Source organism: Alligator mississippiensis, chromosome 11 (assembly GCF_030867095.1).
Source record: "Alligator mississippiensis isolate rAllMis1 chromosome 11, rAllMis1, whole genome shotgun sequence".
NCBI classification, from domain to species: domain Eukaryota; kingdom Metazoa; phylum Chordata; order Crocodylia; family Alligatoridae; genus Alligator; species Alligator mississippiensis.
The window spans coordinates 18133395-18158948 of NC_081834.1; the positions used below are offsets into that span (position 1 = coordinate 18133395).

Consider the following 25554-nt stretch of genomic DNA (forward strand, 5'->3'; position numbering starts at 1 on the left):
GCCATTTACTGTTGCTTTTTTTTCCCTTGAGGAAATGGTTTGGTCTGACAGCTTTAGTTTGACACATTGTATCAACTTTGAAAATATGTTTTAGTAGTTTGATCATTTGGAATGTTAGGAATTAATGACAGCACAACCGTTATATACATGGGCAAAATATATTTCATCTGAATTGAAAGGCTCCAATAATATTTTTAAAACATTTCTCAAATAGCTTCTTAGTATGTGTATGTCACAACCCAGTTAATCAGTGCCCATGCTACTAGCAAGAGATACCATTCAAGTAGTCAACTAAGGGTTAAAAAGAAATCCTTGCCAGAAACTCCTGAAACAAAATCCTGGCAGAGAGCTGTATATAATTTATGCCCACGTCACAAACAAGAAACGAAACTTAAGACTGGTCAGGGTGAAAGGGGATAGCCCTGCCATAAATCCCTGCAATTGGTCAAGAAACAAGCGTAAGCCCCTCATCATAACCTCATATGTAACAGGCAGAAAACCTAACCCACTACCTTGTAACCTGATAGCCTGGTTAATTTCACCCCATCCATCACTACCCGCCTGTCAGGTGAAAGTTTTACGGCTCCGGGGGTCAGAAAGCAGCTGCCGGCCGGCTGCTCTGATTCCTGACAGAGTATAGTTCATATTTCCTTTAACTAAAACATAGCTCACCCTATTTATTTAAAAGGTAAGTAGACTACTTCTGCTTCTACAACTTTTAAATGTTTGTAGTAGTTTCCTCAACCCAATTTTGAGTCACTGTGAGCATTATTAAATAAATCCATCCAAAAGGTGTGAATTTATGATGATACAAAATGTACTCTCTCTCTGTCCTGGTTGCAATATGGCCCCACTGAAATGCTTACTCCAGGCAGTGAACTGTCCTTTGCATTGCTTGCACTAGGTAGGGTTGACTCTGGAAGGGGAGGTGCACTGACTTCGAGGTTTGAATGATTGGTACTTGCAAGATGTGATGTTGCACAACAATGAAGCTAGTGGCATTGCTGTTTGGTATTTCAGAGCTGAGGGTCAGACCACAGGTATAGATAGATTGCTTTCTCCATGCTGAGTGGTTTCACTTGCCTCCTCCATGCAAGAGCTCCACTTACAGCTGTAAGACAAATTTGTTTGGGCTACAGCTGGGTAAATTTTATCATCTAAAATAAATACGGATAGGACTGAGGTGTAACTTTTATAGCAACTAGTTTGCTTAACTCTAAGAAATTAGCACGTAGGAACAAACTAAAGGTAATTACTGTGGAGACTAGACTAGTAAAGGCTATTCTACAACGTCTTAAAAGGATTACAGGAAAAGGGAAAAGGCAGAGAAAGATCCTTACTATATATAGAGACTCTGCACCATTTATCTGGCCTGCAGACAGGCAAGTTGAGCATCACCAAGTTAAGCAGTTAAAGGAAAGGGCTGTGACCCTATTATCATATAATGAACATTAATGGAGTACTAAGTACTCATTAATTACAAGATGTCTTTTCTTTTTGACTGAAAGTCTGCCTTATTTGGACTACTCTTTCACTTTAAAGCAAACAGCTGTCTGACGTGAAACACTTATCAGTAAATATTACTTCTTGTGTAGCTGTCAACCTAAATGCCAGCATTAGGACACAGAAGCATTTTAAGAGCAGCCTTCATAAATATTTACAACCTTCCTAGATCTCTAATAAGACCTTATTATTTTATTAAGATTGTATCCATTTCTTTCAGCAAATACAATAGCTTAATTGATATAGATCTAAAGGGTAGAGATAAATGTATTTCCTTAGACTCCTCTCAAGCAAAACGTAGGTGATCAAAAGAAAACTACCAAGCTTGGAAGCAATGGTGCCAAGCCAAACACAAACTATTTCATATGAAGAAAACTAATTATAATAGCCATTATAATTCTAAAATTGGTATCAAGAGAAACAGGATTCCCAAGGAGAATCATGTACCTACCGGGTTAATTGTAAAAGGATGCAAGCCAATTCATGTTTTGTTGGAGTTCTAAATGCACGTCAAAAACCTGTTTAGTGATGACAACATTCTAGAGCTAGAAAACAAAATCTTATATTTGCATGCAGTTATTTCAAATATCAGGCAGACTAAGAAAGATATACATTCTCTGGAAGAAAATTAATACTCTGAAGCTCTAGTTAAAATTTTTAGGTCACTGAATTCTGCTCCCTCCTCCCACAGTTTAAAAAAAGTTAAACTGAAAGACTTGTGAGAAGGTAGCAGAGGTTTTTTTTTTTTTAAACTGGGTATATATTAAGCCATTAATTCAAAAGGCAGGATATTATATGTGGTCTATTTTCTCATCCTAAAATTCTTAGTCTTATTTTTAGCCCAGTGAACTGATGATGGCAATGCACAAACTTGTACAAGTCTGCAGATATACTTGTCTTCCTTGAGCTTCCCTGAATTCCAGTTGCATAAGCTCTCTCAATATTGAGAGAGCTCCCAGCCCCAATACATCCAGCCAACATTACATATTTTATTTCACTATCAGTTACTTAATAGGTAGTATTCTTCCACGAAGGGGCACAAAACTATTGGGTTCAGAAACAGCACCATGACTATTATTATTAAGTCACTGCTATATGCCTTCAGAGATCAAGTGCATCTTCTTTCACCCGAAGAATTTTTTCAAAAAGTAATACATAGAGGATGTCAGGGCCAGAGATGGAGCGGGAGTAAGAGTGTATTAATATTCACCTAGACCAAAGTCCCACATAGAAATTGAATACTAGTTTTTTTTTAAAGAATTTTATTGTCCAAAAAAAGGATGCCGGTTGTAACTTGCAATATAGCGTGTCATTAGCAGGCCTTACAAACAAATACCCATTATTTTAAGCTAGCTACAAAAAAAAGACGAACACAAAATAAAGCATCACATCTCATTCAAGATATAGTTATACAGGTTTACAGGATGCTTAACTAGAAAGTACTGCATTATTAGTAGCCATAACGGGGCCTCTTATTGTAGGAGTTTTTGCCATACTGCCCATATTGTGGGGAGAAAGAGTCTTCTTGTCTGTATTGTTGGTAGTTATTACCCCAGCTTCTCTCTTGCCTCTGATTATATCTGTTGTCACCTTGCCAGTTATACCTGTCTCCTCTATACTGTCTGCCATCTTGAAACCTAGAATAAAAAGAAATTTGCATGAACTTTAACACAAGCCCTGAGATTTTAAAAGATGAATGTTCACCAACATTTTAGTGAAATCCTAAAATATGGCACTCAGCTATTTACATACTCAAATACCATTTTTTTATTACTGGCAATTATTATTAATAGCTATCCTGGCACCCAAGATAATTTTTTAACTATTTACTACTACCCATGAACTGACAGAGAGAAAAAAGCTTCAGCCACCTCACATGCACCTTTCAAAATGAATTGCTAAAATTTAGGATAAACATTCTCTTCATCTATAAAGCAATCATCAAGTATAGCCATGCCTGAGCAAGTAAGTATGGCATCAACTAGTAGTAGCTTGGATATCAACAGCAGTTATGTTTAAAAATATGGAATTACTATAACTAATGTGTTTATTTTAATCATGAGTAAACCACAGCTTGGTGTACGGATGAACAAACAACAATGGACACTAAAAGCTATCTAGCACAGCAGCATGGAGCTCCATGCAGCACATATTAACCTCCACCCTGCCACAGCTAAACTACTTTCAATATCACACACAGTTTAGTATTTCCACATCGCTGCGGACTGCAGCAAACACAAGCCTATCTACACATGCTTCAATTACACTTTCTGATTGTAGTATAAATGAGCAGAATATGTTCATTCATAAAAACCAAGCTTTTACAAAGTTTCTTAAACAACCCCCTTTTCTGTTGTAAAAACTTGTAAGATGAGGATTATTTACTATGAAATTAACTCTTATTGTACAAGTACACTTATACCTGCTTAACTTAATGCGCACACAGTCTGGTTGGCGTATGCAAGTGTTTGTAGGATCAGGATTCAAGCAATAAATGCGGTGCAGGTGGTACAAAAACATTGCTTAACTCTTAAAAGTAGTAACTGCCCTTTATCTACAGTTCCCCAAAAAATCCACTACCGAGTTTTAAGTTAAAAATGGAAAGCAGCAAATAGCTTACAGAAAAAGCATAATTCAAACTATTTTTGGTAGGCATAATACAATCCTTCAGTATACTTGCTAGAGGGATATGATGCATTCTACAGTGCCTACAAATAGACAAAAGCAATGCAGACTAGGCTAGTCACAGAATGTCAGATGTTATCTGGGCTGAAAACAACAATTTTTTGGACAACTAACAAAACGAGCATGTTATTATTCTGTTCCTTGACACTGTCTATCTTCTGCTGATTATTACGCTACAGAAGACAGGCTGTTTGGTTTTGCAGACAAACTCTCATCTCTCGCCTCTGGATAAATCAGTTCACAGCCAGGCAACAACTGGCCCCAAAGGCAATCAGTTTAGTGGTTCCAGCTTCTTGCTTGCCAGAAAACAATGTGTTTCATACTCTTATATAAAATGCAAAACCACTGTCAGGATCAGTTCAGTGGAGCCTCACTACCTTTTAATCTGGAGAGAGGTACATTTGTTTAATTAGAAAACCCATCGGTTAACAAAGGGCAGCAGAAAATGAACTGCTTCCCTTTACCGTAAGGTTGATATAATTGTAAAATGGCTATCACTATGAAGCTGGCAAAGATTCCTTTAAATCAGTACCGATCTCTGTTTCTCTGGTTGCCACCATATCTAGTTCTCCATTCTTCTACTACAGGAGGTGGATCTGCAGGACGTTTCAGGTACTCTTGATACTCCTTATCATCTGCTGTAAATCGATGAGCAAATACCTCCTCATAATTTGGAGGAACGTCAAGTGAAGAGGTCATCCTGATATCTCTTAAGACAGGAAAAAAAAATGGATGCACCTTAAAAATACATAACAAAGGACTTTTTTTTGCTACCAAAATCAGTGAAAACACTACAACATTTTAAAAGTGATTTAATTGTTATGTAGTGCGCTAACCACTATGTTTACAGTCCTCAACACCTACTTTGGCGTTACCGACATTACCAATACAATGGAGGTTTTCTAGAGTTAGTTCTAACAGACGGGAGAGACCATCACCTTCTTGCTCCTTAGTCACCCATCATTAGCTTATTTAAAGCAAACCTTAGTAGGGCCACCACACATCTGCCACGGCTCAGCAGAAACGCTTTGGATCTTTATGTTCCAGGTACTCTCCCGCAAGAGCTGGGCTTCAGTCTCACACGCTCCTGTAAAGAAAAGAGGAGCCGTGGTTTGATGCCCAGACACCCACCTACTGCGGGAACCCGCTGCGAGCTGCACCTGCAGCCGGGCCCCTGACGCGGAGGGGTCGCCCCCGTGCCCAGATGCTGTGGGCCGGGGCTGGGGGTTGGGGTGGCCGCCCTACTCCTGCCGGCGAGGGGAGACCTGGGGGCCTTGGGTCCGGGGTCACCCCATCAGGGCCCGCAAAGCACCGCCTCACCCAACCGCCGCTGCCTCTGCCGCTGCCTCTGCCCCGCCCCTTCCGCCGCCGCTGCCCCGCCCCTTCCGCCGGGGCCGGGCCGGGCCCTCGCGCTTGCGCACGGGGAGGCACTGCTGCTGCTGCTGGTGGCGGCGCATTTGGTTCGAAACTTGTGCGGCCCGAGGGAGGCGGCGGCTGCAGCGCCCCGTGCGCGGCTCCCGCTCGCCGCTGTCCTCTGTGGCGCCGCCGGGCCTCGGAGTGAATCCCCTCGGCTTTCGTGGTCCTCCCGGCGTGTGCTCAGAAAGGCGTTGCGGGCACGAACAGCGCCGGGCGGGCATCGGCGCGCGGCTCCCGGCTCCTCGCTCCGGTCCGAGGAGAGCGACCTGCTGACTTGAGCGGCGAGCGGCAGCCAGCTGTGCGAGTGCGAGGGCCGGGTAGCGATGGATGGATCCCCGGTATAAGATGGGGAGAGAGAGCACCAGCGGTTGTGAGCCCGAGTTCACTGCAGCACGTGGGTCTGAACTGAACTGAACTGCCCTAAGTTGGTTATACAGCAGTAGGTCACTGCCATAATAATCACCGCTCCCTGCCCCGGGGGGTTTGCAGTGTCGGGACTGACTTTACTTCTAGCTGCGCAAGGAGAGATTGCATTGAAACGTCCGAGAGAGACATGGGCCATTTCTTCTAACTTTCCAATAATCCAAATTCGTTGTAGGGGTGCGCTGATAGAGATTTTTTGGCCGATACCAATCCGATTGTTGATACGTGGCCTGGCAGCTTGGAGAGCGGTGTTGTAAGTCTGTTGTGGGGGGGGCTGGGGCAGGGCGGGGCAGAGACAGACCTGCAGCTCGTTTGGGGGGGGGCTCCCACTGCTGTGCACACCACGGGAGAGCAGGGGGGGTGCGTGCCCCCAGATCTGTGTGTGGGGCAAGGGCAGGCTGCTGCTGCAGGCTGGGGCTGGCACCAGGCTCTTCCCAGCAGGGAGGCTGGGCTGGGCTGCGCTTGGGGCAGATGGCAGCGGTGCTCAGAGGGTGGCTGTAGCCTCCCCCCATGACACCCTCCTCCCAGCATCACTGCCGCCTGCTCTGAGCACAGCCCTGACACCCCCCCCCCCCCCACCACCACCAGGAAGAGCTCAGCGTATCCCTGGCCCTAGACTGCCCTTGGCTTGTGCACAGATATGGGGGCACATGCACCCCCCCATGCTCTCTCATGATGTATGTAGTGGCAGGAGCCACTCCCCATGCCCCCCAAACGAGCCACTTGCGGCTGCATCCTGTGCTTCGTCCCACCCGGGCTGGGAAGTGCTTGCCTCTGCCCCAGCCCAGCCCCACTCCCTCACTGTAGGGGCCTCAGTCCTGTCCCCACCCCCTTCCTTCTCCCATGTCTCCCCTTCCCCCCCAACAGACTTACCATTCAGACAGTGCTTTCCACGCTGCTGGGTGGTTCTGGCTACCTGCGTGCTGTGCTGCAGCTGCCTACATGCACACGACATTTATTGGCAACTGTATCAGCCACATCGGCCAAAAAAAGCCAATTACCAATAATGTCAATTTTCCTTATATCAGTGCCGATATGATATGGGATTGATGGATCAGTGCACCTCTAAATCATTGCTTACTATTTTTCACAATTCTTCGATGACGTTTCTTGTTTTTTCCTTTTTCTTTGCACTCTCTCTCTTTTTCCATATAAGAAACTAATTTGTCCCTAGGACCCTGTTAAAAAGAAAACAGTGATTTATTTATTTATTTATTTTTACAATTTCTTAGACTCAAGTGTGCTACGCTTGAGACTTCTCTTTATTGCTTAGAGAGAGTAGCAAAGCACAAAGGCTCGTAATCACATACAGTACTTACAAAAAAAAAAGAATCCCTCAGTCGCAGTGATACTGACTGCTTCTCTTCCAAAAATATCAGACTAAAGTAGAAGTGTCCTTGGTCTGATGTAAACAGAAATACTGCGGTTTGTTCTGCATGACCCAAAGTAGGATTGCTCTCATTCGCAGAATAAAAGAATGACCTCAGTCGAAATAACCTAATGCCAGTCTCCTCTTGGACTGGAGTCCCTGATTCTAAACTGTCATTTCAGACTCAAATTGTCATTTGAGTCTGAAAAGTAATCTGTTTCATCTTGCAGTCCTTACTTGGGTGGTGCCCTTTGAAATGGACAGGAAATACTATGACTTCCCTGCATACCTTTTAACTAGTGGATACCATAGTTACAGGAATGACAGCAGGAGATTTCATGCACAAAAAGCAAGACGTGACCTTTAGCAAAAGAGGGGCCCTTTACTTCTTACTGACTTCAAGCTGTTGCCTAGTGGATAACTGAGGGTTTTCATTAAAAGATAGTGACTCATCTTCATGTTAAATATTTTGTTACAAACTATGACCTCAAATCAGCAAAACACTTAACCACAAGTTTAGTTCCTAGATCAGGACACCTGGTTTCATTCGTACAAGAAACTTGTATAGTTGGATCCTTGCATTTGTTCAGAAACCTCTCAGATTTTTTGGGGCCGTGTATGACCAGGGTTCGTGTTACAGTTCAACTCTTGCGGCGGGGCAGATCTGCGAAAAAAATTGACGGGGTCAGGACTGTGTGCATGGTTCCCTGCCGGTACTGCGGGTCTGGGGCCAGCAGTGGTGGCAGCCAGAAGAAGCTGCCACCACTGCCTGGGCTGCTTAGAAAGGCGTGGGGTGGGCCAGGGACTGTGCACAGTGGCCAATGGGCTCCAGGCTGTTGGGGGGGGGCCGGGGGGTGCTGACCAGCTCACAAGGGAGTTCTCTCATGGGAGGACTCGTCTCTTATGGTGGGGTTCAGCCCCCCCGAGCTCCCCCATAATTCATACCCTGTGTATGACCACAGGGATCAACCTGTGTGAAAGGCATGGTTGCATCTTGCAAGGGCCAACAGGGTGGCACAAGGTAAGAGACCTATACTGAAACCTTGGTTTTGACCTACCTCTGAAGTGTGGCATCTTTTTAGGTAAAATAGGGCAACAGCAGAACAGCAGTAGTAAAGGAAAGAATACCACAGAATCAGACTTGCTGGGGTTAATTTAAAACTGCACACAGAATATAAATACCCAAGTTGAAGTTATGTCAGGGTACATAACACAAGAGTGCAAATACATGGAAGTTAGGTTAGGAGAGCACCACTGTTTTAAAACCTTGTGTAGTATGAACCTTGGACTTCAGTGGTTGGATCGGTTTCTTATGCAGTAATGTGAGGCAGGTCATAGGCTTGAAGGGGTCAGTCAGGTGCTGGTCTTGTGGATATAGGCAGGCAGAGTACTTTTAGCAGATGTGATATCTTTTATGAGACCAAATAGTTGGAAAAAAGCTCTTAGCAAGCTTTTGGGCACAATCACCCTTCTTCAGGCATAGGGAGTCTTTCCTGGTCTGAGACTCCAAGGAGGCTAACAATGAAAAAGGAAATAGTTGGAAATCAGGGAGACAAAGGGCAGAAAAATAGGGGAGAAAAGGTGATCTTGTGGATAGTCCCTTGATAGATGACGTGGTAACAATGATCCAACTATACGTAGATAAGACCAAGTGGCCAGATATTTAAGGCACCTAAGTATTTGCAAAAGCAGACAGGTGCTGAACTCAGTGAGCATTTATCTGGATCAAAAAATACCTGAATACTTCAAAATGTATCCCTGGATGTTTTCAAAATAAGGGCCTTGGCACATCCTCCCATTTCTGCTGCCTTCCTCCTCATTGTAGTCTCTAAGCAACCAACACCAGCTCTTCCTACAACCAATGCCACTTCTCAGTAATTCTGAAAAGTACTACCCTAGGACATAGCCCCCCCCCCCAGGCATTCCTCCTTGTTCTTTTTTAATTTTAGTGTTTCAAACAGTAATCATTTTAGACATTTTAATCTCTTCTTAGTTTACAATGAAACTATTTAGTTTGGCCTGTGTGTAGTTAAAGAGAATTTTCAGGAGGTGCCAAATGCCCAAAACAGACTATAAATTAATAATCTAGTTTACTCAGAAGCAATGGGAAAATATCCATAGGATGCATTAGTGTTAACTTTTTGTTATTTTTTACACCCATCTCCTGATGCTTGATGCTTCTGATAAAGCCTCATCTTTTAAAATCATGCAGGTTCATGACTTTCAGCTTTCATTTAGAAGACATTAAGTTTCTAACTTTCATTGTTATCAAGAAAATCTTGATTCAACTGGAATTTACCATTATGTCTCAAAAACAAAGAGCAATTAAAAAAAACCTTTAAAAATATACTGTTTATTAACAGATCTCATAATTTTATGCCAGGCTCTTACATTTTGGTGTCTCGGCTTCTTATTTTGGATAAATTAATGTTGCAAACACTGGAATTGAATGAAAGGTCAGCCTGTATTTTTGTACCAAGAATAAGCACACTGCAATTTTTGTGCGCTTCTGTAACTTCAAACAAGGGAAAATCCTTTTAATCAAATGCTAATATGTACTGTGAAAAATCAACTAAAGAACCAAAATCCTTGTAATTATGTCCTTTCTGATCAAAGGAGAATAGACGTGTATGTGGGTAAACAGAGATTCCTCCAAGGAGAGTGCCATGGATCATGCTGATATTAGAAAAAGAGGAAACCATTCTTCTTGTGTTTAATACCTCTTTACTGTAAATGTACTGTATTATATCACAACTAAGAATTATGCTTGCCTACATTTCTTTCAGTTTCTTTATTTTCTCTATTGCATGGTATTTGAAAGCCTGTCTTTTCTCAACAGTCAGCAGCAAGTGCTTCGATTAATGTATTATGGTAAAAGGTACAGTGTTAAAGGAAGAAAAACCTTGCACTCTGGCCTGAGATGCACAAAAGTGGTGTGAGCAGTACCCTGCTGACTAATGATGTGTTAAGCAAGGTAGTGGTTTGAGCATGTAAGAGAAGTCACCAGACAACCAGAGGGCATATCAGCACACAAAGAATTAAAAAAAGGTGTTGTGGGGTGCCAGACACTCGTACTGAAAGATCATACTTGTAAGGATATTCTGTAGCCAAATACCACAAAAGCATTGGTAAGAAAGCCTTTGGCAAACAGGAGATTTCTCATTCCTGAGTTTTATTCCCAGGGCTTGAGAGGATCATTGCCTGGATGATTCTCACTTAAATAACAAGAAAAGTGGAGACAGAACAGATGCTACTGACAAATGCATCTAAGCCTGCACAGTAATTCTGTCAGAGAGCTGCTCTGCCTTTGCCATTGCAATTGCCATTGCAGTACAGAACCAACATGCTTAAGAATATCCTTCCTACCCCTCCAAGTGATATTGTAAAGTGGAGCCCACAGAACAGAATGCATAATGCCCACTGACTCTACTAAATTTAACACAAGAAAAACTTCCTTGCTGGAACAATGACCTTTAAATGTTAACTGCCTGTAAAAAATAGCATTGCTTTTATGTTGAGGGGATGGGGGACAAGTACATGCAAGCAATTTCTGATGGCAGGCTTTGTTATAAAGTATCTGCTAAGGCTTAATGGGCCTGATATTATTTCTCACTTAGGTGGATAGCAGGACAGGATAAGTGCCATCAGATTTTCCAATCTCACTTTTGTGAGTGGCCTTTTCAAAAAACTTGCCCTGTGAAATTATATTTCTGGCATCTTTACTTCCTGTTTCTGGGTTCGTCGCAGGGTTGGCCTTATCCTGCTGTCAGGATTTTTTCTTTCTAAATATCATCAAAGTCTTGCTGCTTGCCTTAATTTTCACCTTTTAAACTGATTAAGCAGCAGTATTCCTCTAGTTCTTTAAGAATGATTCATTTTTATTACTTTTTTCTTTCCAAGACATCCTGCTGTGCTGTGTAAATACTATCTTTTATTTTTTTTAATATTCCAGTGCCAGTTTCATCCCTTGTGTAATACCATTAACATTGGTGGAGTTATGCTCTAGATGAATTTGTCCCACTGAGGCTTTTCCAAATGTTAAATTCTTTCCTCATTACTCAGAGAAACTGTGAATAAGAGGGCAAGACAGAGGGCTCTTTCATAGGTGGAATGCAGTTCCAATATAGTCCCTGTTTTTGCTGCTCATGCTGCTTCCTATGTTGCTCATTTGAAAGTGAGATGGATTAGATCCAGTGCATTTTAGGGAGACATGCATGCTGTGCCTGAAGTATAAGCATCAGTATTTACCAAAGCACATCTGGTGCATACTGTGTATGCTTTCCATGGAGGGCCTGTAAAGTAGCAGTAGACAGAACAAATGAAATGAAGTGGGAGGAATAATACTAAAGTATTATACAAAACTGTATGAAAGTTAGGAGATGAGGTAGCAGAATGTCAACATAGCAGATGTAGCTATTCATCAGAGATTTGCTCAAGCTCCAAAACCCCAATCCAGATGCAGATGAGATGCCAGGAAGTCCAAAGTGTGTGTGTTGACTAGGTTATTGCCATTATTGATTTAGCCTGTTATAGGGATAAGGCATTTGCAGAAGTGTCTGGGTTCAGATTTTGTTCAGACCCAATTTCTGGTTCTCTTTGAATTGATGTTACTATTGATATCCAGTATACTTACCTGTCAGCTCTGTAGCAATATGGAAATGTTGACATTTTTGGGAGAACAGAACCAGAGGCATCACTCTGAGTACAAAGTGGATTGTTAGAGTAATTCCCTATTGCACTGTGATAGGATTTTTCTTGTGCATAAATCAGAACTGTGGATCCTTAATTCTTAGATTATGGGGATTCAGATAATAGCAAGGAATTATTATTATATACTTCACCTTGCTATAATTGCTTTCATCTGAAAGTTACAGGACTTTACCAAGATGAATTTATGTATTAAGCCTGACAACAGAATCAAACGCAGAGAAGTTGAGTGAGTTGCTCAGTTCTATCAGAACAAGGCTAGGAATAACACCTAAGGGGCTGCATACCAGTCCTCTGCTGAGATGTACTATTTCTGGGGTGATGGAAGAATAGGTGCCATGTGGATATCATTTCATCAGAACTCCCTTAATTTCAAAGTAAAAGTGTAAGTCTTGATTCTCACTTTGATGTTTTAATATACCCCAAAGAGTTATTCCTGTTCCATTTTTTGTGTTGGCTTCATCCACGTTTCCTCCAGCAAAATGGATCTTTAGTAAATACCTGTTCTTCTAGTTTAGAGATATTATGCATGTGTCTGCTGGACAGCTATCTCTTTCTTCAGACAGTCTGATTTTTCAGCTCATAATTAGAACATCAAAATACTCCATTTTACCTCAGATTTTTACTGTGCTATGCAAATACATTTGTTCTTGCACCAGAATGCTAATCTGAGGACCCAGATACAAATTTTGAATATTGTATTGCAGGGCTAATGTTTGAAAAATGGTGCAGCAGTCAACTGCACAGGGAGCTGAACAGCAAGATCTACTCCAGTAAAAGAACTGACTGCCAGATACAGAAGCATGTGCTTAAGTTCCACTGAAATCAATAAGACCTTTGTTGCATTGGGTCCTTAAATGGAAGTAGAATTGGATTCTAGGTTTGCTTAAGTCAAACTCCCTCCATTAAAGAGAAAATTTGGCCTTTTCCAGCTGCTTTTATTGCCAAGCACTGCTAGGAATATGTTAGCATCCTGTCCCTCTCTCTGTATTTGAGGGGGCACTTCTGGAGCTTTCCTACAGGAGTTGCTTTAACTTTTTATAAAGGGTAATAAGTGAGAGGGTTGAAGCTGACCACACAGTGTGTTCTTCCCTGGTCCCCACATAAGAGACTTGAGTTTCTTCTGACCCTGAAGTAACTCCATTTTAATAAAATACTATGTATAATTATTTACCCCAGAAGCACTGATCTGGGGTGAAAGCCGGCCGTGCTGAGCTCTATACAAACATATCAGCTGATTTGCAGGACTGACTCCTCTGTCCACCTTGCTGACCAGCATTTTTTCATTGTTTCTGGATGCTCCCCTGTCTGCTTCTAACCACCCATTGTCTCTTTTCTTGCACTTGGATTGTAAACTCTTTGGGACAGGCACTGTCATTCTGTTTGTACACACTGACCAGCACAATCAGGTCCTGATCTATGACCTGGTCTCCAAGGCACTGTAATAATAGAAATAGCCGGGCACTGCTGCTCCTGTCACTGAAAGTAAATGTGGCCTGTAGATCACCACCACTTCTAGTAGAACATTGGTGTTTTGTACCGTGTTTAATAAAATTACTTTGGCACGCAAGCAGTCCAGTTCAGAAGGACCTAACCTCAACAAGCAGACAAAAGTGTGTATAATCCCACACATGCATGCACACAGAAAGTATATTCCAGGTGATGCTTTGATGGTAATTGGTGCTTTAGATCATGTTAGAGCTACTTATCCTGGAAGTAACACATGGATTTTTATCTTCATGAATGCTCACTTTAAATGTTGCTTTGGGAGTAGCATAAACTTCCTGAGTAAACATGTATATTAGAAAGCAAATCATAATCTCAGAACACTAGCATCTAAGCAGATTGCAAAAGCAAGACTGCCAGCCCGAAAAACAAGTCAGGAGTCTAATTAAATTAGAAAAATATTATGCACTAATTACAAATTGTCATTAAGGATTTCAGTTATATCAAGTCAAAGATCTCATAATTCTTAAGAAAGCTTACTGCCAGGATCCCACAAGTAGCTATGCATAGGCACTAAAATCTTGGCCTCTGATGTCAGTGGGAGTTTTGATGTTGACTTCAGCAGTACCAATATTTCATTCTACCCCTCTGCCTTGAAAAGAGGTTTCTTAGGGCACATATATCCTGTGCCCCCTGTGCTTATTTGTGAGTGGGTGGGTACCCTTAGCAGTGCTGCAGATGCTGCTAAAAGTAGTATTGGTGATTCAACAATGAAATTGCTCTGGCGTGGTGTGATGGGTTGCCCTACTGTTGTTAGTGTTATCTTTCTGATTTGACACAAAAGAACATAGTTCTGGCCATTTAGGGACATTAAAGATCTCACAACACCTTTTGAAGAAAACAGGTCTGTTAATTCCAGGGTCCTGGCCAAATTCTATTTCGGGTAGTTTCACTCCGGCTATCAGCATTTCCTCTCTTTCAACTGGATAAAGTATTTGCCTTCACGCCATGTTCTAAACTGCTGTTTTGTGTTCCTGTGGGATTTGGAACAGTTGATATTTTCCAGGGACAGTTACATGGTAGTGATGTGTCAAGTGATCTCTATATATCCCTTATCTGACTCATGGGAATGGTGCAAGGTTTAATTAATTATGGCTGAATCCTGATCCAGTTGAAGTCAGTGGATTTTTTTTTCTGTTGTCATCAGTGAAATCAGGATTTGCCCCTGTCTGTATTTAAAGTATTTGCAGATATTCGTGTGAAAAGAGGTATAGAAGGGCGAAGTGTTATTATGTTAATGTAATATCTGTGGCTTCTGCAGGATGAATGTACCTTTAACCTGCCACCAAATAGCATGCTGGAGGATTTGCTCCCTCAAGTATAACTGTTTGCCATATCACTGGGTACCATTTTTAAGGAAATCAGAGGTTTTTGCATGGAGCTTTCCTACAGCTCCTACTGATACTGATTTGGCTAAGATATGTGGTTTTGCACCCCCTTCACAATGATTTGTCACAGTTGAGGCTCTTCTCTCATTGAAGGTAATGCTGTAGGATTATATCCTACAGGCTATATTTTGTGGTGGTTTGACTCTATTTCAGTGGTGTTGCACCAACAGAGAACTTGGCTTTAAATATTCATAGAAAGCTGCATACTGAACATTCTGTAGCTAGCAAGTGTTCTCTTAGACTAAGTACATGTGCTTTATTTTAGAAGAAAATATATCTGGCAAATAGAGGCATTAATTCTGAAAGACTTTGAATACATACATATTTCCTGCTTACTGCTGCTGTCGTATGCCATTTAGGACCCATAGTAAAACAACTGAGACTTTAAATCAGCTTCTTCCATACAAACTGGGAAAAGAAAAGTCACGGAACATATTCGTGAAAAAGTATTAGCCAAAAGAACACAGCAAAAGGCAGCCACCTTAAAGTTGATCTAGATAATGATAAGTCTGTTTTTGGGGAAAAAACAGTTAGATTACTTTTATAAAAATGTTGGTGCATGAACAAGTTAAGTAAGTAACTGATCTCAGATTTTACTCCACAGTAAATTCATTCTGCTGCGGTGCCAGCATTGACCCAACTCTTCCAAGCTGGTTGCCTGCAGTAGGCGCTATTACAGAATTTGGCCGCTGGGTGGCAGGAGAGCCAGTTTGCACAAAGCAAACAACTAGCAGGAAGAAAAACATGGGGGAACAGACACATGACTGGGGCTGGGGTAACATCCACCAGCATATACTTACTACCTGAGAGAGAACTTTACCCCAGGGCAGAGTAACTTAAACCAGCATATGGCTGTGTGGCCTGTGCCTGCTCCATTTTACTATGGAATAAAATCAATTTTCTGAGGAGTAAATATGTGGATCTGCACTCTGTAGTTTTATACAGTACAGATGGGGATAAGATACCTCTTGGGTAAGATATTAGAGAGGAGAATACTTGTTTTGATAGATACCTTGGGTCCCTCTCAGAAATTTTACCTATGACTCAGAGGAGGTCCTTAATCCATGTTTCTTCAGTCCAAAGAAAAGGAGCTTTCAATTCATCCTGTTGAATAATTCCTATGGGGCCAGAGGGTCTTGGTATAGAACTATTATGCCAATGAGGTTGGAAGTAGGGGGCTTGAATATTATATTTTATGGCCAAATTAGTTTCTAACCTTCCCATGATTTTTATCAGTAGCTTGTAGTGTCATTTGGGTTTAATAGGACATTGATAAGAGTCATTTGTAGAGCTGGAAAAAGTTTTATCCAGGTCTTTACTTTTGCTAAGTATCAAAGGAGACAGCTTCTACAAAGGCTTTGTCAATGTGAGGTTTAAAACTAACAAGAAAGTACCTTTTATGCAGTGCGTAGTTAACTTGTAGAATTCATTACCACAGGAGGCATTAGAGGCAAATAGTACAACAAGGTTCAAAAAGGGACTGAACAAATTTATAGCTAATAGAGCCTTTAAGAACTATTAAACAGAACAGTTAGTGATAGCATCTTTAAATCAATGATAGTAGATGCCAGGGAGGGTGTGACATGGGGTAGATCACTCTAAAGCATCCAGTACTGTCACTGTTGGAGATGGGATACTGAGCTAGATGGACCATTAGTGAGACCCAGTACAATACTTATGTTCTTATAAGCAAGGAAGTCAGCAAGGGCCATATGAGGTCTGGGGCTTGTAATTCTATGTTGGTGTTCCACAATGTCAAACAATTTGTCTAAAGAATCTTTTGCCAGTGTGTTTATAAATGCCATGAAGCAGCTGGCTAAGTGGAGAAGTTAGAAATCCCTCCAGAATTAAAAAATGAGTGTTCATCTCCTTGTGATGGGAAGTATTTCTGACATGTTTATTTGTGGGTATTGTGTTGTGCTACATTTAGAAGGGAGCAACTTTCCTACTTTTGTCCAGATTCTTATGATGACTGAAATCTACATAGTGCAAATTCTGCCTGGACAGTATGTAATTTACTGGGTTCATATCTATTATTAATTAATTGTTGTGGTTTATCTGAGATCAATCAAGTAGCAGTCTAAGTCAAGTCTTTTAATTGTATTTGAAGATAATGTATGTTTATCTGGTTAGACTTTTTATTGGAATCGTAAAGTGTTGTTCTGCCTCTCAAATATGTCTTATTACCTCCCAAAAGACCTGTTGTGTAGGGGAGGTAGTCTTCAAATAACAGTCGAACTCTTTTTCAAAATACATTGCAAAGTGTGGATCTAGAGAGTAAGGACCTAAAATTATTCCTGTGCGTGGTGGTGGATATTAAATTTCCAGATATTCCCAAACTTTTGATTGTCCAATGTTTTACACAATAGGAAGGAGAAGTCCTCTTCTTGTGTGCAGTACCTAGTTATGTCCCTGTTGACCTTAATGGGGGCTGGGAGGTGGTCAGCAGTTTTGAAAATCAAGAATCAGGCAGGCTGCCTATACATGGATTTTAAAATAGGACACTGAAAATCCTGGCCAGGGTCTTGTTCTTCCACAGCACTTCACACGCATCATATAACCCTGCCAGGAATCCACTGAGGAGTTTACAGAGGATTCCAGGTTTGAATGTCTACAAGGAGAAACACGTCAGCCTAGATAGGGAGCCTAGGGAGAGTTGGGGCACAGGACATCCAGGCGGATGGTTTGGGTCTCCATTTATGGGACTGTCCTCCTTTCTTTGTGAGGCAGCCAGAGCAAAGAGTGGGGTGCAGCTGTGAACTGGAAGATACTCTGCATGGTGATCCTGACTTTTATTCTCTGTGCCTGCCTGTGTGTCTACTCTGAATCATAATTCATCCCTATCTGTGTAGCGAAACTGAGCCCTTTTGGAGGACTGCTAGAGCTTCAACTTGGGACCTCTTCAGCAGTATGTGCTCTAGTGCAGAGGTTCCCAAACTTTTTCTTATTGTGTACCCCCTCCCAGATTTACCAGCTGCCAGTGTAGCCCTACCAGCATGTGTTTTATATTTTAACCCCAAAAATGCCAAATATTATTATAATTAAAATTAAATCCACCATTGTACAATTTCTCCCACGTACCCCCCCCAGAAATGTCTTGCGTACCCCCAGGGATATGGGTACCACAGTTTGGGAGCCTCTGCTCTAGTGTATGTGGGACCAAACTAATGGCCTTGGAAAAATTGATTGGCTGCTCAAAGCTTGCAGAGCAAAAGTGACATGAACTGGGGTTCACCATCACTCTCTGAATACCTTAGGGTCATGAAAATTGAAAGAATTATTTGAGTATTCAGTTAAATATTTTCTATCAATTCAGGGTGGATCAAATCGATTTAAATCACGATTTAAATCACTGGTCAGGAAGCCTCAATTTAATCAGTGTTTCATACAAAAAGTGCATTCTTGTTGTTTCATATAACCTTCATTAAAGTACTCCCAAACAGGGTCTCTTTTATGGCCTTGCAAGCCTGCTGCCACGATAGGTTTTCCTTTCTATGGTACCATTCTCTCACTAGATCTCAAATCAATGGAGAGGCTATACTCAGAAACTTATCCCTCAAGACTTCTGGAATAATCTGCTCAAAATGTTTCTCTTTTGTTTCTGCTGTCCCTCCTTCCTTGCATTTATCTCCGGACACCTCCTCCTTGCCAAGATCTACTCCACCCCCAATAATCCTCTATTCTTTTAACTTCTTGAAACTTTGGACTTTCAGAGAGAGGTAAGGGCTTGACTGTACACAGACCTGCAGAGAGACAATAGGGCTAATGGATAGGTAATCAGGTCTGTTCTCTCTCATCTCCATATACTGCTGTTAACAAGGATGTTATCTTTGGAGATACAAATCCACAGTTTGAGAACTGAAACTAAGAATCACAGAGATGCTTAATGGGATCTTCTAGACTGAGCACTGAGTCTTGTTGGGTAGAGTGGTTTTCTTTAATCTTTACTGATCTATAGAAGTGCCTCTGGGAACCCCATAAGATTGGGCCCCTAATATAGTCCATGGCCTGTTGTAACCTATTTATAAAACTTTTCTAAAACGGTTACATAGGTTATATGAATATATTGTCTCAAATAGTATATAATTAGAATTTATAATCCCTATTCCATGATGATATGTTTAGCTCTAGTATATCTTTAAAATATCTTTATTTTTTTAAAGCATCTTAGAAAAAAATAAAAAATCTGATTAAATAAAAAAATCCTGTTTTCAATTTTTTTTAAATTGTTCCTTTTTATCCATCCTGTATCAATTTGACATTGTCTAATGCACTGTGGAATCTCATAGCCTGGTATTATTTCAGAGTGTAGATGTTAAATCCAAAATTTCATGTGACAAGATATGTGTATTTCAACAGATGTCTTCAGTGTCTTTAAAAAACAGCAACCAGTTACAGATGGTGGCAAGGGTCTGAGGAAAAAAAGCTGAGCTACATGAAAATTTACATGCAAGAAAAATGTTTTGTTGGAATGAATAATCCTGTAATTCAATGCATTCGAAAATTAGATCTCTTTAATCAGAAATACTAACATCTTTCTCTTTCCATAGCATTCTTTGTTTTATGTTTCACTGTTAGTAGCTCTGATTCTTACCTACGTCACATCATTGCTGTTGATCCACAATGCTCAGATCCTTTTTATGGTACGCAAACATTGTAGTTTGCTTTTCTCTTGTGTCTCCTGTAGTATGATTTGTTCTTGCAAAGCTAAAATGTGATCTGAGCTAGCTTAAAAGTAAAGCTGTTCTAGCCCAGGTGCCCTATCTTACATTTGTGGAGATCAGGAATAATTCATGTAAAGTAAATGGAGTTATACGATTATAAAATTAGAATTAAATCAGAAGCAACATCCTTGGTTGCAAATGAAGATGAAACTGAACGTGTTCTCTTTCCTTTTTGGGGGCGGGGTGGTGGGGGGTGGGGAACGGGACTATTTTAATGGTTTTGAAAATAAATTCACCAGAATAAAAGAGTGAAAACACTTGACCATTTAAAAAATTGCACGTTAAAATATGAAATGCAAAATAATTCACATTTGAAGGAAAAATGTGAATCAAGATTTAAAATCAACTATATCAGTGCAGCAACAACTAAGCTAAGCTTCAGATGGATCAGTGATCAGTTTTGCTCAATGTACAGTTCAACAACTGCAAAAAAGCAAACAAGATGTTAGGATGCATAAAAAGCAGGATATAAACAATATGGAAAATATTATGTGGCCTCTGATGTGGCCTCATCTGGATTATTGTGTACAGTACTGATCTCCCATTTCAAAAACAATTAGATCTAGCAGGAGGTCAGAAGAGGACAGCAGGATTGATTAGGTGCACAGAAAAACACTCATCTGAAAACAGATTGCAAAGTTGGGGATTGTTTACCTTACAAAGGAAGCGAGTAAGGTGGGCCATGGTAAAAGTGTATAAAATAATGACTGCTATGAGGAAAGCAGATTGGCAGCTTCTGCAGCTTTGTTTCACAGCATGAAAAGAAGTAGACATTCAATTCAATTAAAGGGGACTGTTTTTTCTAAGATGGGGTTATTTTCTAAAAATGTTCTTTGTTGATTATAACAATAACAATATATAACAATATAAGGTAGAACTGCTTACATTTTCTTCTTGTTGTTCTCTGGTCTGACTTCTACAGTCTTTTAGCACAACTTAGTCATGTGTCAGATTGTTGGACCGATTGATCTCTCTGATTGTTGAGCAATATCCCCCTCTTTGTAGACTGTCTTCTGTTACTCCCTTAGATTGCTTTTTTCCTTTATTTACATACATATGTATATGTATGTGTGTGTGTTTATGCATACACGTTTGGCAGGCTTCCCATGCTTGCACTTTGTCCAGAGATTTTGCTAGATGATCAGATTCTTTTGACCCACCCTTTCTTTAACTGGTAAAATGTAAGCAATAAATGTGCTTTTCCAGCACATAAGAGAACTGAAAGTTCTCCTTATTTGAAAATCTTTTATTTAGCTTTTCTGCAGTATCTTAAGTTGCCCATTTTAAGTAAAATGCCAAAGAAAATTATAGCAGTCCAGTTTCAGACTTACCAGTATCAGCATGTACTCTGGAGTATGCTTCAGTCTGGATTTCTATCAGATCAGAGTAAGAAGAATGCCTTGAGGACCCATATTAAATTGTTTATTAATGGTTACAGGTGCTCTCTGACTGTATTAGTATTGTTAGATATTTTGGCAGCCTCTTGTGTTTTGGAAGCTTCTAACACTGTATTGTGTAGTTACATTCCAGGGTCTAAAGACCAGTGTTAGATGATTTGGCATTATTCTGGCTTTGCTGCATGCTTTTATGTTTGTGTCATGCTACTTGTTAATTATTCTGTTACTCATGGAGCAGGTCATCATGTAGCGCCTAGAGGAGAACAACGTGTATCAAATGAGGTTCCCCAGGGGTCTGTCTTGGGTTCAGTATTAACATGTTCATTAATGATTTGAATGACAGGATTGAGTGCATGCTTATTAAATTTGTGGACAGTGCCTAGTTGGGTGGAGCTGCAGATACTCTGGAGAGTAAGACTAGGATCCAGAATTACCTGGATAGACTGGACAAATGGTCCACAGTCAACTAGCCAAGATTCAACAAAGACAAGTACAAAGTCATGCAGTTGGGATGAAAAATTGCATGCACAAGTACAGACTAGGAAATGACTGGCTAGGCAGCATTACTGCAGAGAAGGCCCGGAGGGTTCCAGTAGACCATAAACTGAAGATAAGCCAACAGTGTGCTCTTGTTGCAATAAATAAATAAATATTGAGTTGTATTAACGGGACTGTCACTAGTAATTCAAGGTAAGTGGTTGATTCTTCTGCTCAGTTCAGCTTTGGTGAGGCCTCACTTAGAGTACTGTGGCCAGTTTTGGGCCCCACACTTCAAGAAGGATGTGGACAGTTAGGAATGAAACCAGTGCAGAGCAAAAAAAGTTTTAGAGGCCTGGGAAACATGACTTGTAAGGAAAGAACTACAGTGATTTACTCTGGCGAAGAGAAGACTGAGGGGGGATTTGATAGTCCTCAAATACCTGGAGGATGATTGTAAAGAAGATGGTGATGGGCTTTTCTCAGTGGCCAGAGGGGACAGGACTAGGCACAATGGCCTTAAGTTTCAGCAAGGGAAATTTAGGTTGGTGATTAGGAGGAACTTTCTGACTATGAGGCTGGTTAAGCATTTGAACAGGTTACCTAGAGAAGTTGAGGAATCTCCATCCCCTTGGAAGTTTTCAAGAGCAGGCTGGACAGACATTTTGGCTGGGATGATTTAGTCAGGGATGATCCTGCCTTGAACAGGGGGCCAGACTGGTGTTTCCACATTCACTCACATCCCCATACCTCAGCTCTGACTGTTTTCACTACAAATGCATAGTATGGCTCAGGGACACTGCTGCTTTCTGTATTTATGTAAAACTGCTTTGAGCTGATATTTTCATATATACACATTTCCTAATGCTACTTTCTGAATGTGAGCTGGAAACAACTTGTGTACTTTGCATTGTGAATCAAGAAACTCCTGGCATTATGATTATACATGTAAGATAAGGTTCAAATAATAATAGTTCTCTCAATTAATCCTCTCTCTAGCCCTTCTTTGAACTCTGACAAAAAGCTGAGGTTTAATTTAATTAAAAATACATTAAACTTTAACTTGAAGGGTGATCTGCAAATGGCTTTTAAAAGATGACTTTTTTGCTTTTAAATGATGCATAAAGTAATCCTGTGTGATTATTTTGAGTTTTTACTTTTTATGGGGAGAGTGGTGGAGGTGGGAATGTTTTTATCTAGGAAATTACAGAAATATCAAGTATGATTTTCTCTAGTCTAGTTGGTCTTGCTTTGGGTCTCAGTTGTTTATTGTGAACACTGATATTTTAATTAAAAAGTCAGGTTTTTGCATTTTTAATAAATACATCTTTTGTTTGAAATGTTTGTTAATCATTGGATTAAGCAGAATTTAACAAAATCAGTAACAAAGCAAAGAGTTTTAAGCAGCCTGACTTAAAATCCTTTCTTTTCTCGGTTGCTTAATCTTTTCTCTTGTAACATTAAAATTTAATTTGTTCTTGAGTCTCCAAAAATCTTTTAAACAAACAACAGCATCTGATATGAAACAACAAGAACTCTCTACTACTAAACCTCCTCAATTAAACCTTTAGAGTCATCTTTATACATCATATATAAAGTTGTCTGTTAATCATAGGACTTGTATCATATCCATCTCTCTCTGACTCTCCAGCCAAGTGACCATGTACTCATTTACAGTTGGGTTGACTGGGGCCAGGCCTTGGCAAAAGACTGGAGCAAGACTCAAACTCACACCTCAGGAAAGGAAGAGCTAAATGTGAGTAACGATTATTCATATTAGTGTAAGGATGCAGGAGTTGGACCTCAACAGAGAAATTCATTCATTCACTACTGATACATTAAACATTTTGGCTAAGATCCCAGCCCTCCTGAAATCAATTAGAATTTTTCATTGATTTAAATGAAACTAGGATTTCACCCTCTGTTTTGAAGGGCATTGCTCTAGTATGTGATAGTTTGGGAGAAGAAAGCAAGTATATCTTATCTGGTTAGAAGAACAGAAGAAATGTCAGCAAAAGCGAATGAAGTTAGTTGATTTTCTCCAGAATATTGGGGCTGACTCCTCTTTTCAAGAAAAATATGTCATGGGAATCTTTGAAAAGTCAGTCCACCAATATCCTCTCTATGTACTATGTCTTTGTTCACTCCATGGGTTGTCTTCCTTCCACTGTTTACATACGTGTGTGTGTGTGTGTACATGCACACTTGGCATACTCTTCCAAAAGATGATGTGAGATCTCTTCTCCAAACTAGTGTGTGCGGGCTGGGAGCGATCCGGGCCCTTTTTCGCGCGGCGGGCTGTGGCCAGCAGCCCAGGCATGCTGAGTCGGAGAAAACAGGCGGCACGCTAGAATTAGGCACAGACGCTTAATGGTTGATTCAAGATTGTTTACTTACACCGAAGATGGTCGTGGTGCAGGCAGGAAAACTTGCTTGAGTTACAGTTGCAGATAGAAAAGAAGAGAGGCGGACTAGAGTTCCTTCCCGTGAACACTCTTCTAGCCCATCCGGTTGGAGGCTCTAAACTGCGAGCCCATCGCGCCAACCGAAGAAAGTACTCGAAGTGAAGAGCTCTGAATAGACTCACACGAAGTTTGCTAGGCTCCGTGGATCTTTTTTGCGCGCAGGGAAGGGGGATACGTCGAGGATTGCACTCGGCGACAGGGAGAGGCTAGAGGCTGATCAGACCCCTGTTGCCTGCTTGAAATACGCTGGGTTCAATAGGCTCCGCAACGGTTAGAGATCATCACAAGACGTGAAGTCTCCTCCTCCTGGTGTTTGTGGAGTCCTCCAGCTTGGGCGGAAACCACTCAAGCCTCTTATACGGCTAGCAAGCCAATCGCTAGCCGCCACGTAGGAATAATTTAGAACTAGCCAATGGTGGGCACAAATTTGAATATGAATGGCGGGAACTCCTTGCAACGTGCATTTCTGTGCTGCAACAAAGAAATGCACCCTGCAAAGAAAGCTACTGGTGGCGGGAATTCTTTTGTACCGGGGTTCTCCTCTGCAGCAGAAAACTCCACTGTGCAAAGAAGATGCAATTTAGCGGGAAAATAATTTAGCAGTGCCGAAGCACACACAAAACACAAAATCACAACTTTGGGTTGTGACATAGTGAACACAAAAAAACACTTGTTAGAATATTTTATTTCACAAGCTGCGACATGAGTACCACAAGTATACATGAGTACCACAGGCAGCCTGTGTCTGACATGTAACAAATCAGGGAGAGGACAGGCTGTACAGTACAGATAGGGCAGAAAGCACAGGAGCAGATTGGGCAGGGAAAGGGAATTAGAATGAGTACTTCAGGAAGGTGCAGGGCTCATTTGTGGCTTGCCTGCCAAAAAGGTTGCCCCCCCACTGCTTTCTTCCATCCCATGATATACCAGAGCTGAGAGGACATACTGCTGTGGGGCCCAATCCATTGTCTTATGTGGCCTCACTCCTTTCTTTTTTTCCTTTTTACTATTGTTGCAATAGCATCCCCTTAACAGCTTTCTATAATATTCAACAAAATCTTAGAAAAGATTATCTTTTTACATTAACTCAAGTTGAATTCCAATTTCCTTTTTATAATGAAGTATGTAAAAGTTCCCATTAAGCCACTTACAAGAACAGCTCATCGTGTGTCTACTGCTCAGTGCAACAAACTCTGAACAGGGAGTAACATTAGCCTCTCAGAATTGTTCTGGATAAAAGGGGACTTAGCTAGGGGTTAAAAACAATTAAAATTTCTGAGACAAGAATATAAAATCTTGTTTATTATATAAAATCTAATGCTTATTTTGTAGTATGACATTTTTCCATAAGATACCCTGGTGGAAGAATGCTACTTTCTTCTCAGAGAAGGTCAGCTATCACTGTTTTTCCCAAATGGAGAAGCAGGATTATGTCAAAGAATGATATTCAAAGCTAAAGACCAGGATAAACTTGAAAAGATTAAGACTGTTGTC

General features: G+C 40.9%; 1 protein-coding gene across 4 annotated transcripts; it reads right to left on the reverse strand.

Moving 5' to 3' along the window:
* Window positions 1-2681: 2681 nt before the first annotated feature.
* Window positions 2682-5585, reverse strand: RAMAC (RNA guanine-7 methyltransferase activating subunit). 4 transcript variants are annotated; one of them, XM_019477679.2, is made up of 4 exons: window positions 5509-5585; window positions 5172-5275; window positions 4721-4897; window positions 2682-3140 (listed from the first exon to the last, which is right to left on the reverse strand). In XM_019477679.2, the coding sequence occupies exons 3-4, from the start codon at window positions 4885-4887 to the stop codon at window positions 2954-2956; spliced, it is 354 nt and encodes a 117-aa protein (XP_019333224.1). In that variant the 5' UTR covers window positions 4888-4897; window positions 5172-5275; window positions 5509-5585; the 3' UTR covers window positions 2682-2953. The 4 variants fall into 4 exon arrangements, with proteins under 4 accessions (XP_019333224.1, XP_006259426.1, XP_019333225.1 ...); XM_006259364.4 differs by having other exon boundaries at window positions 5454-5547; XM_019477680.2 differs by having other exon boundaries at window positions 5434-5523.
* Window positions 5586-25554: the final 19969 nt, after the last annotated feature.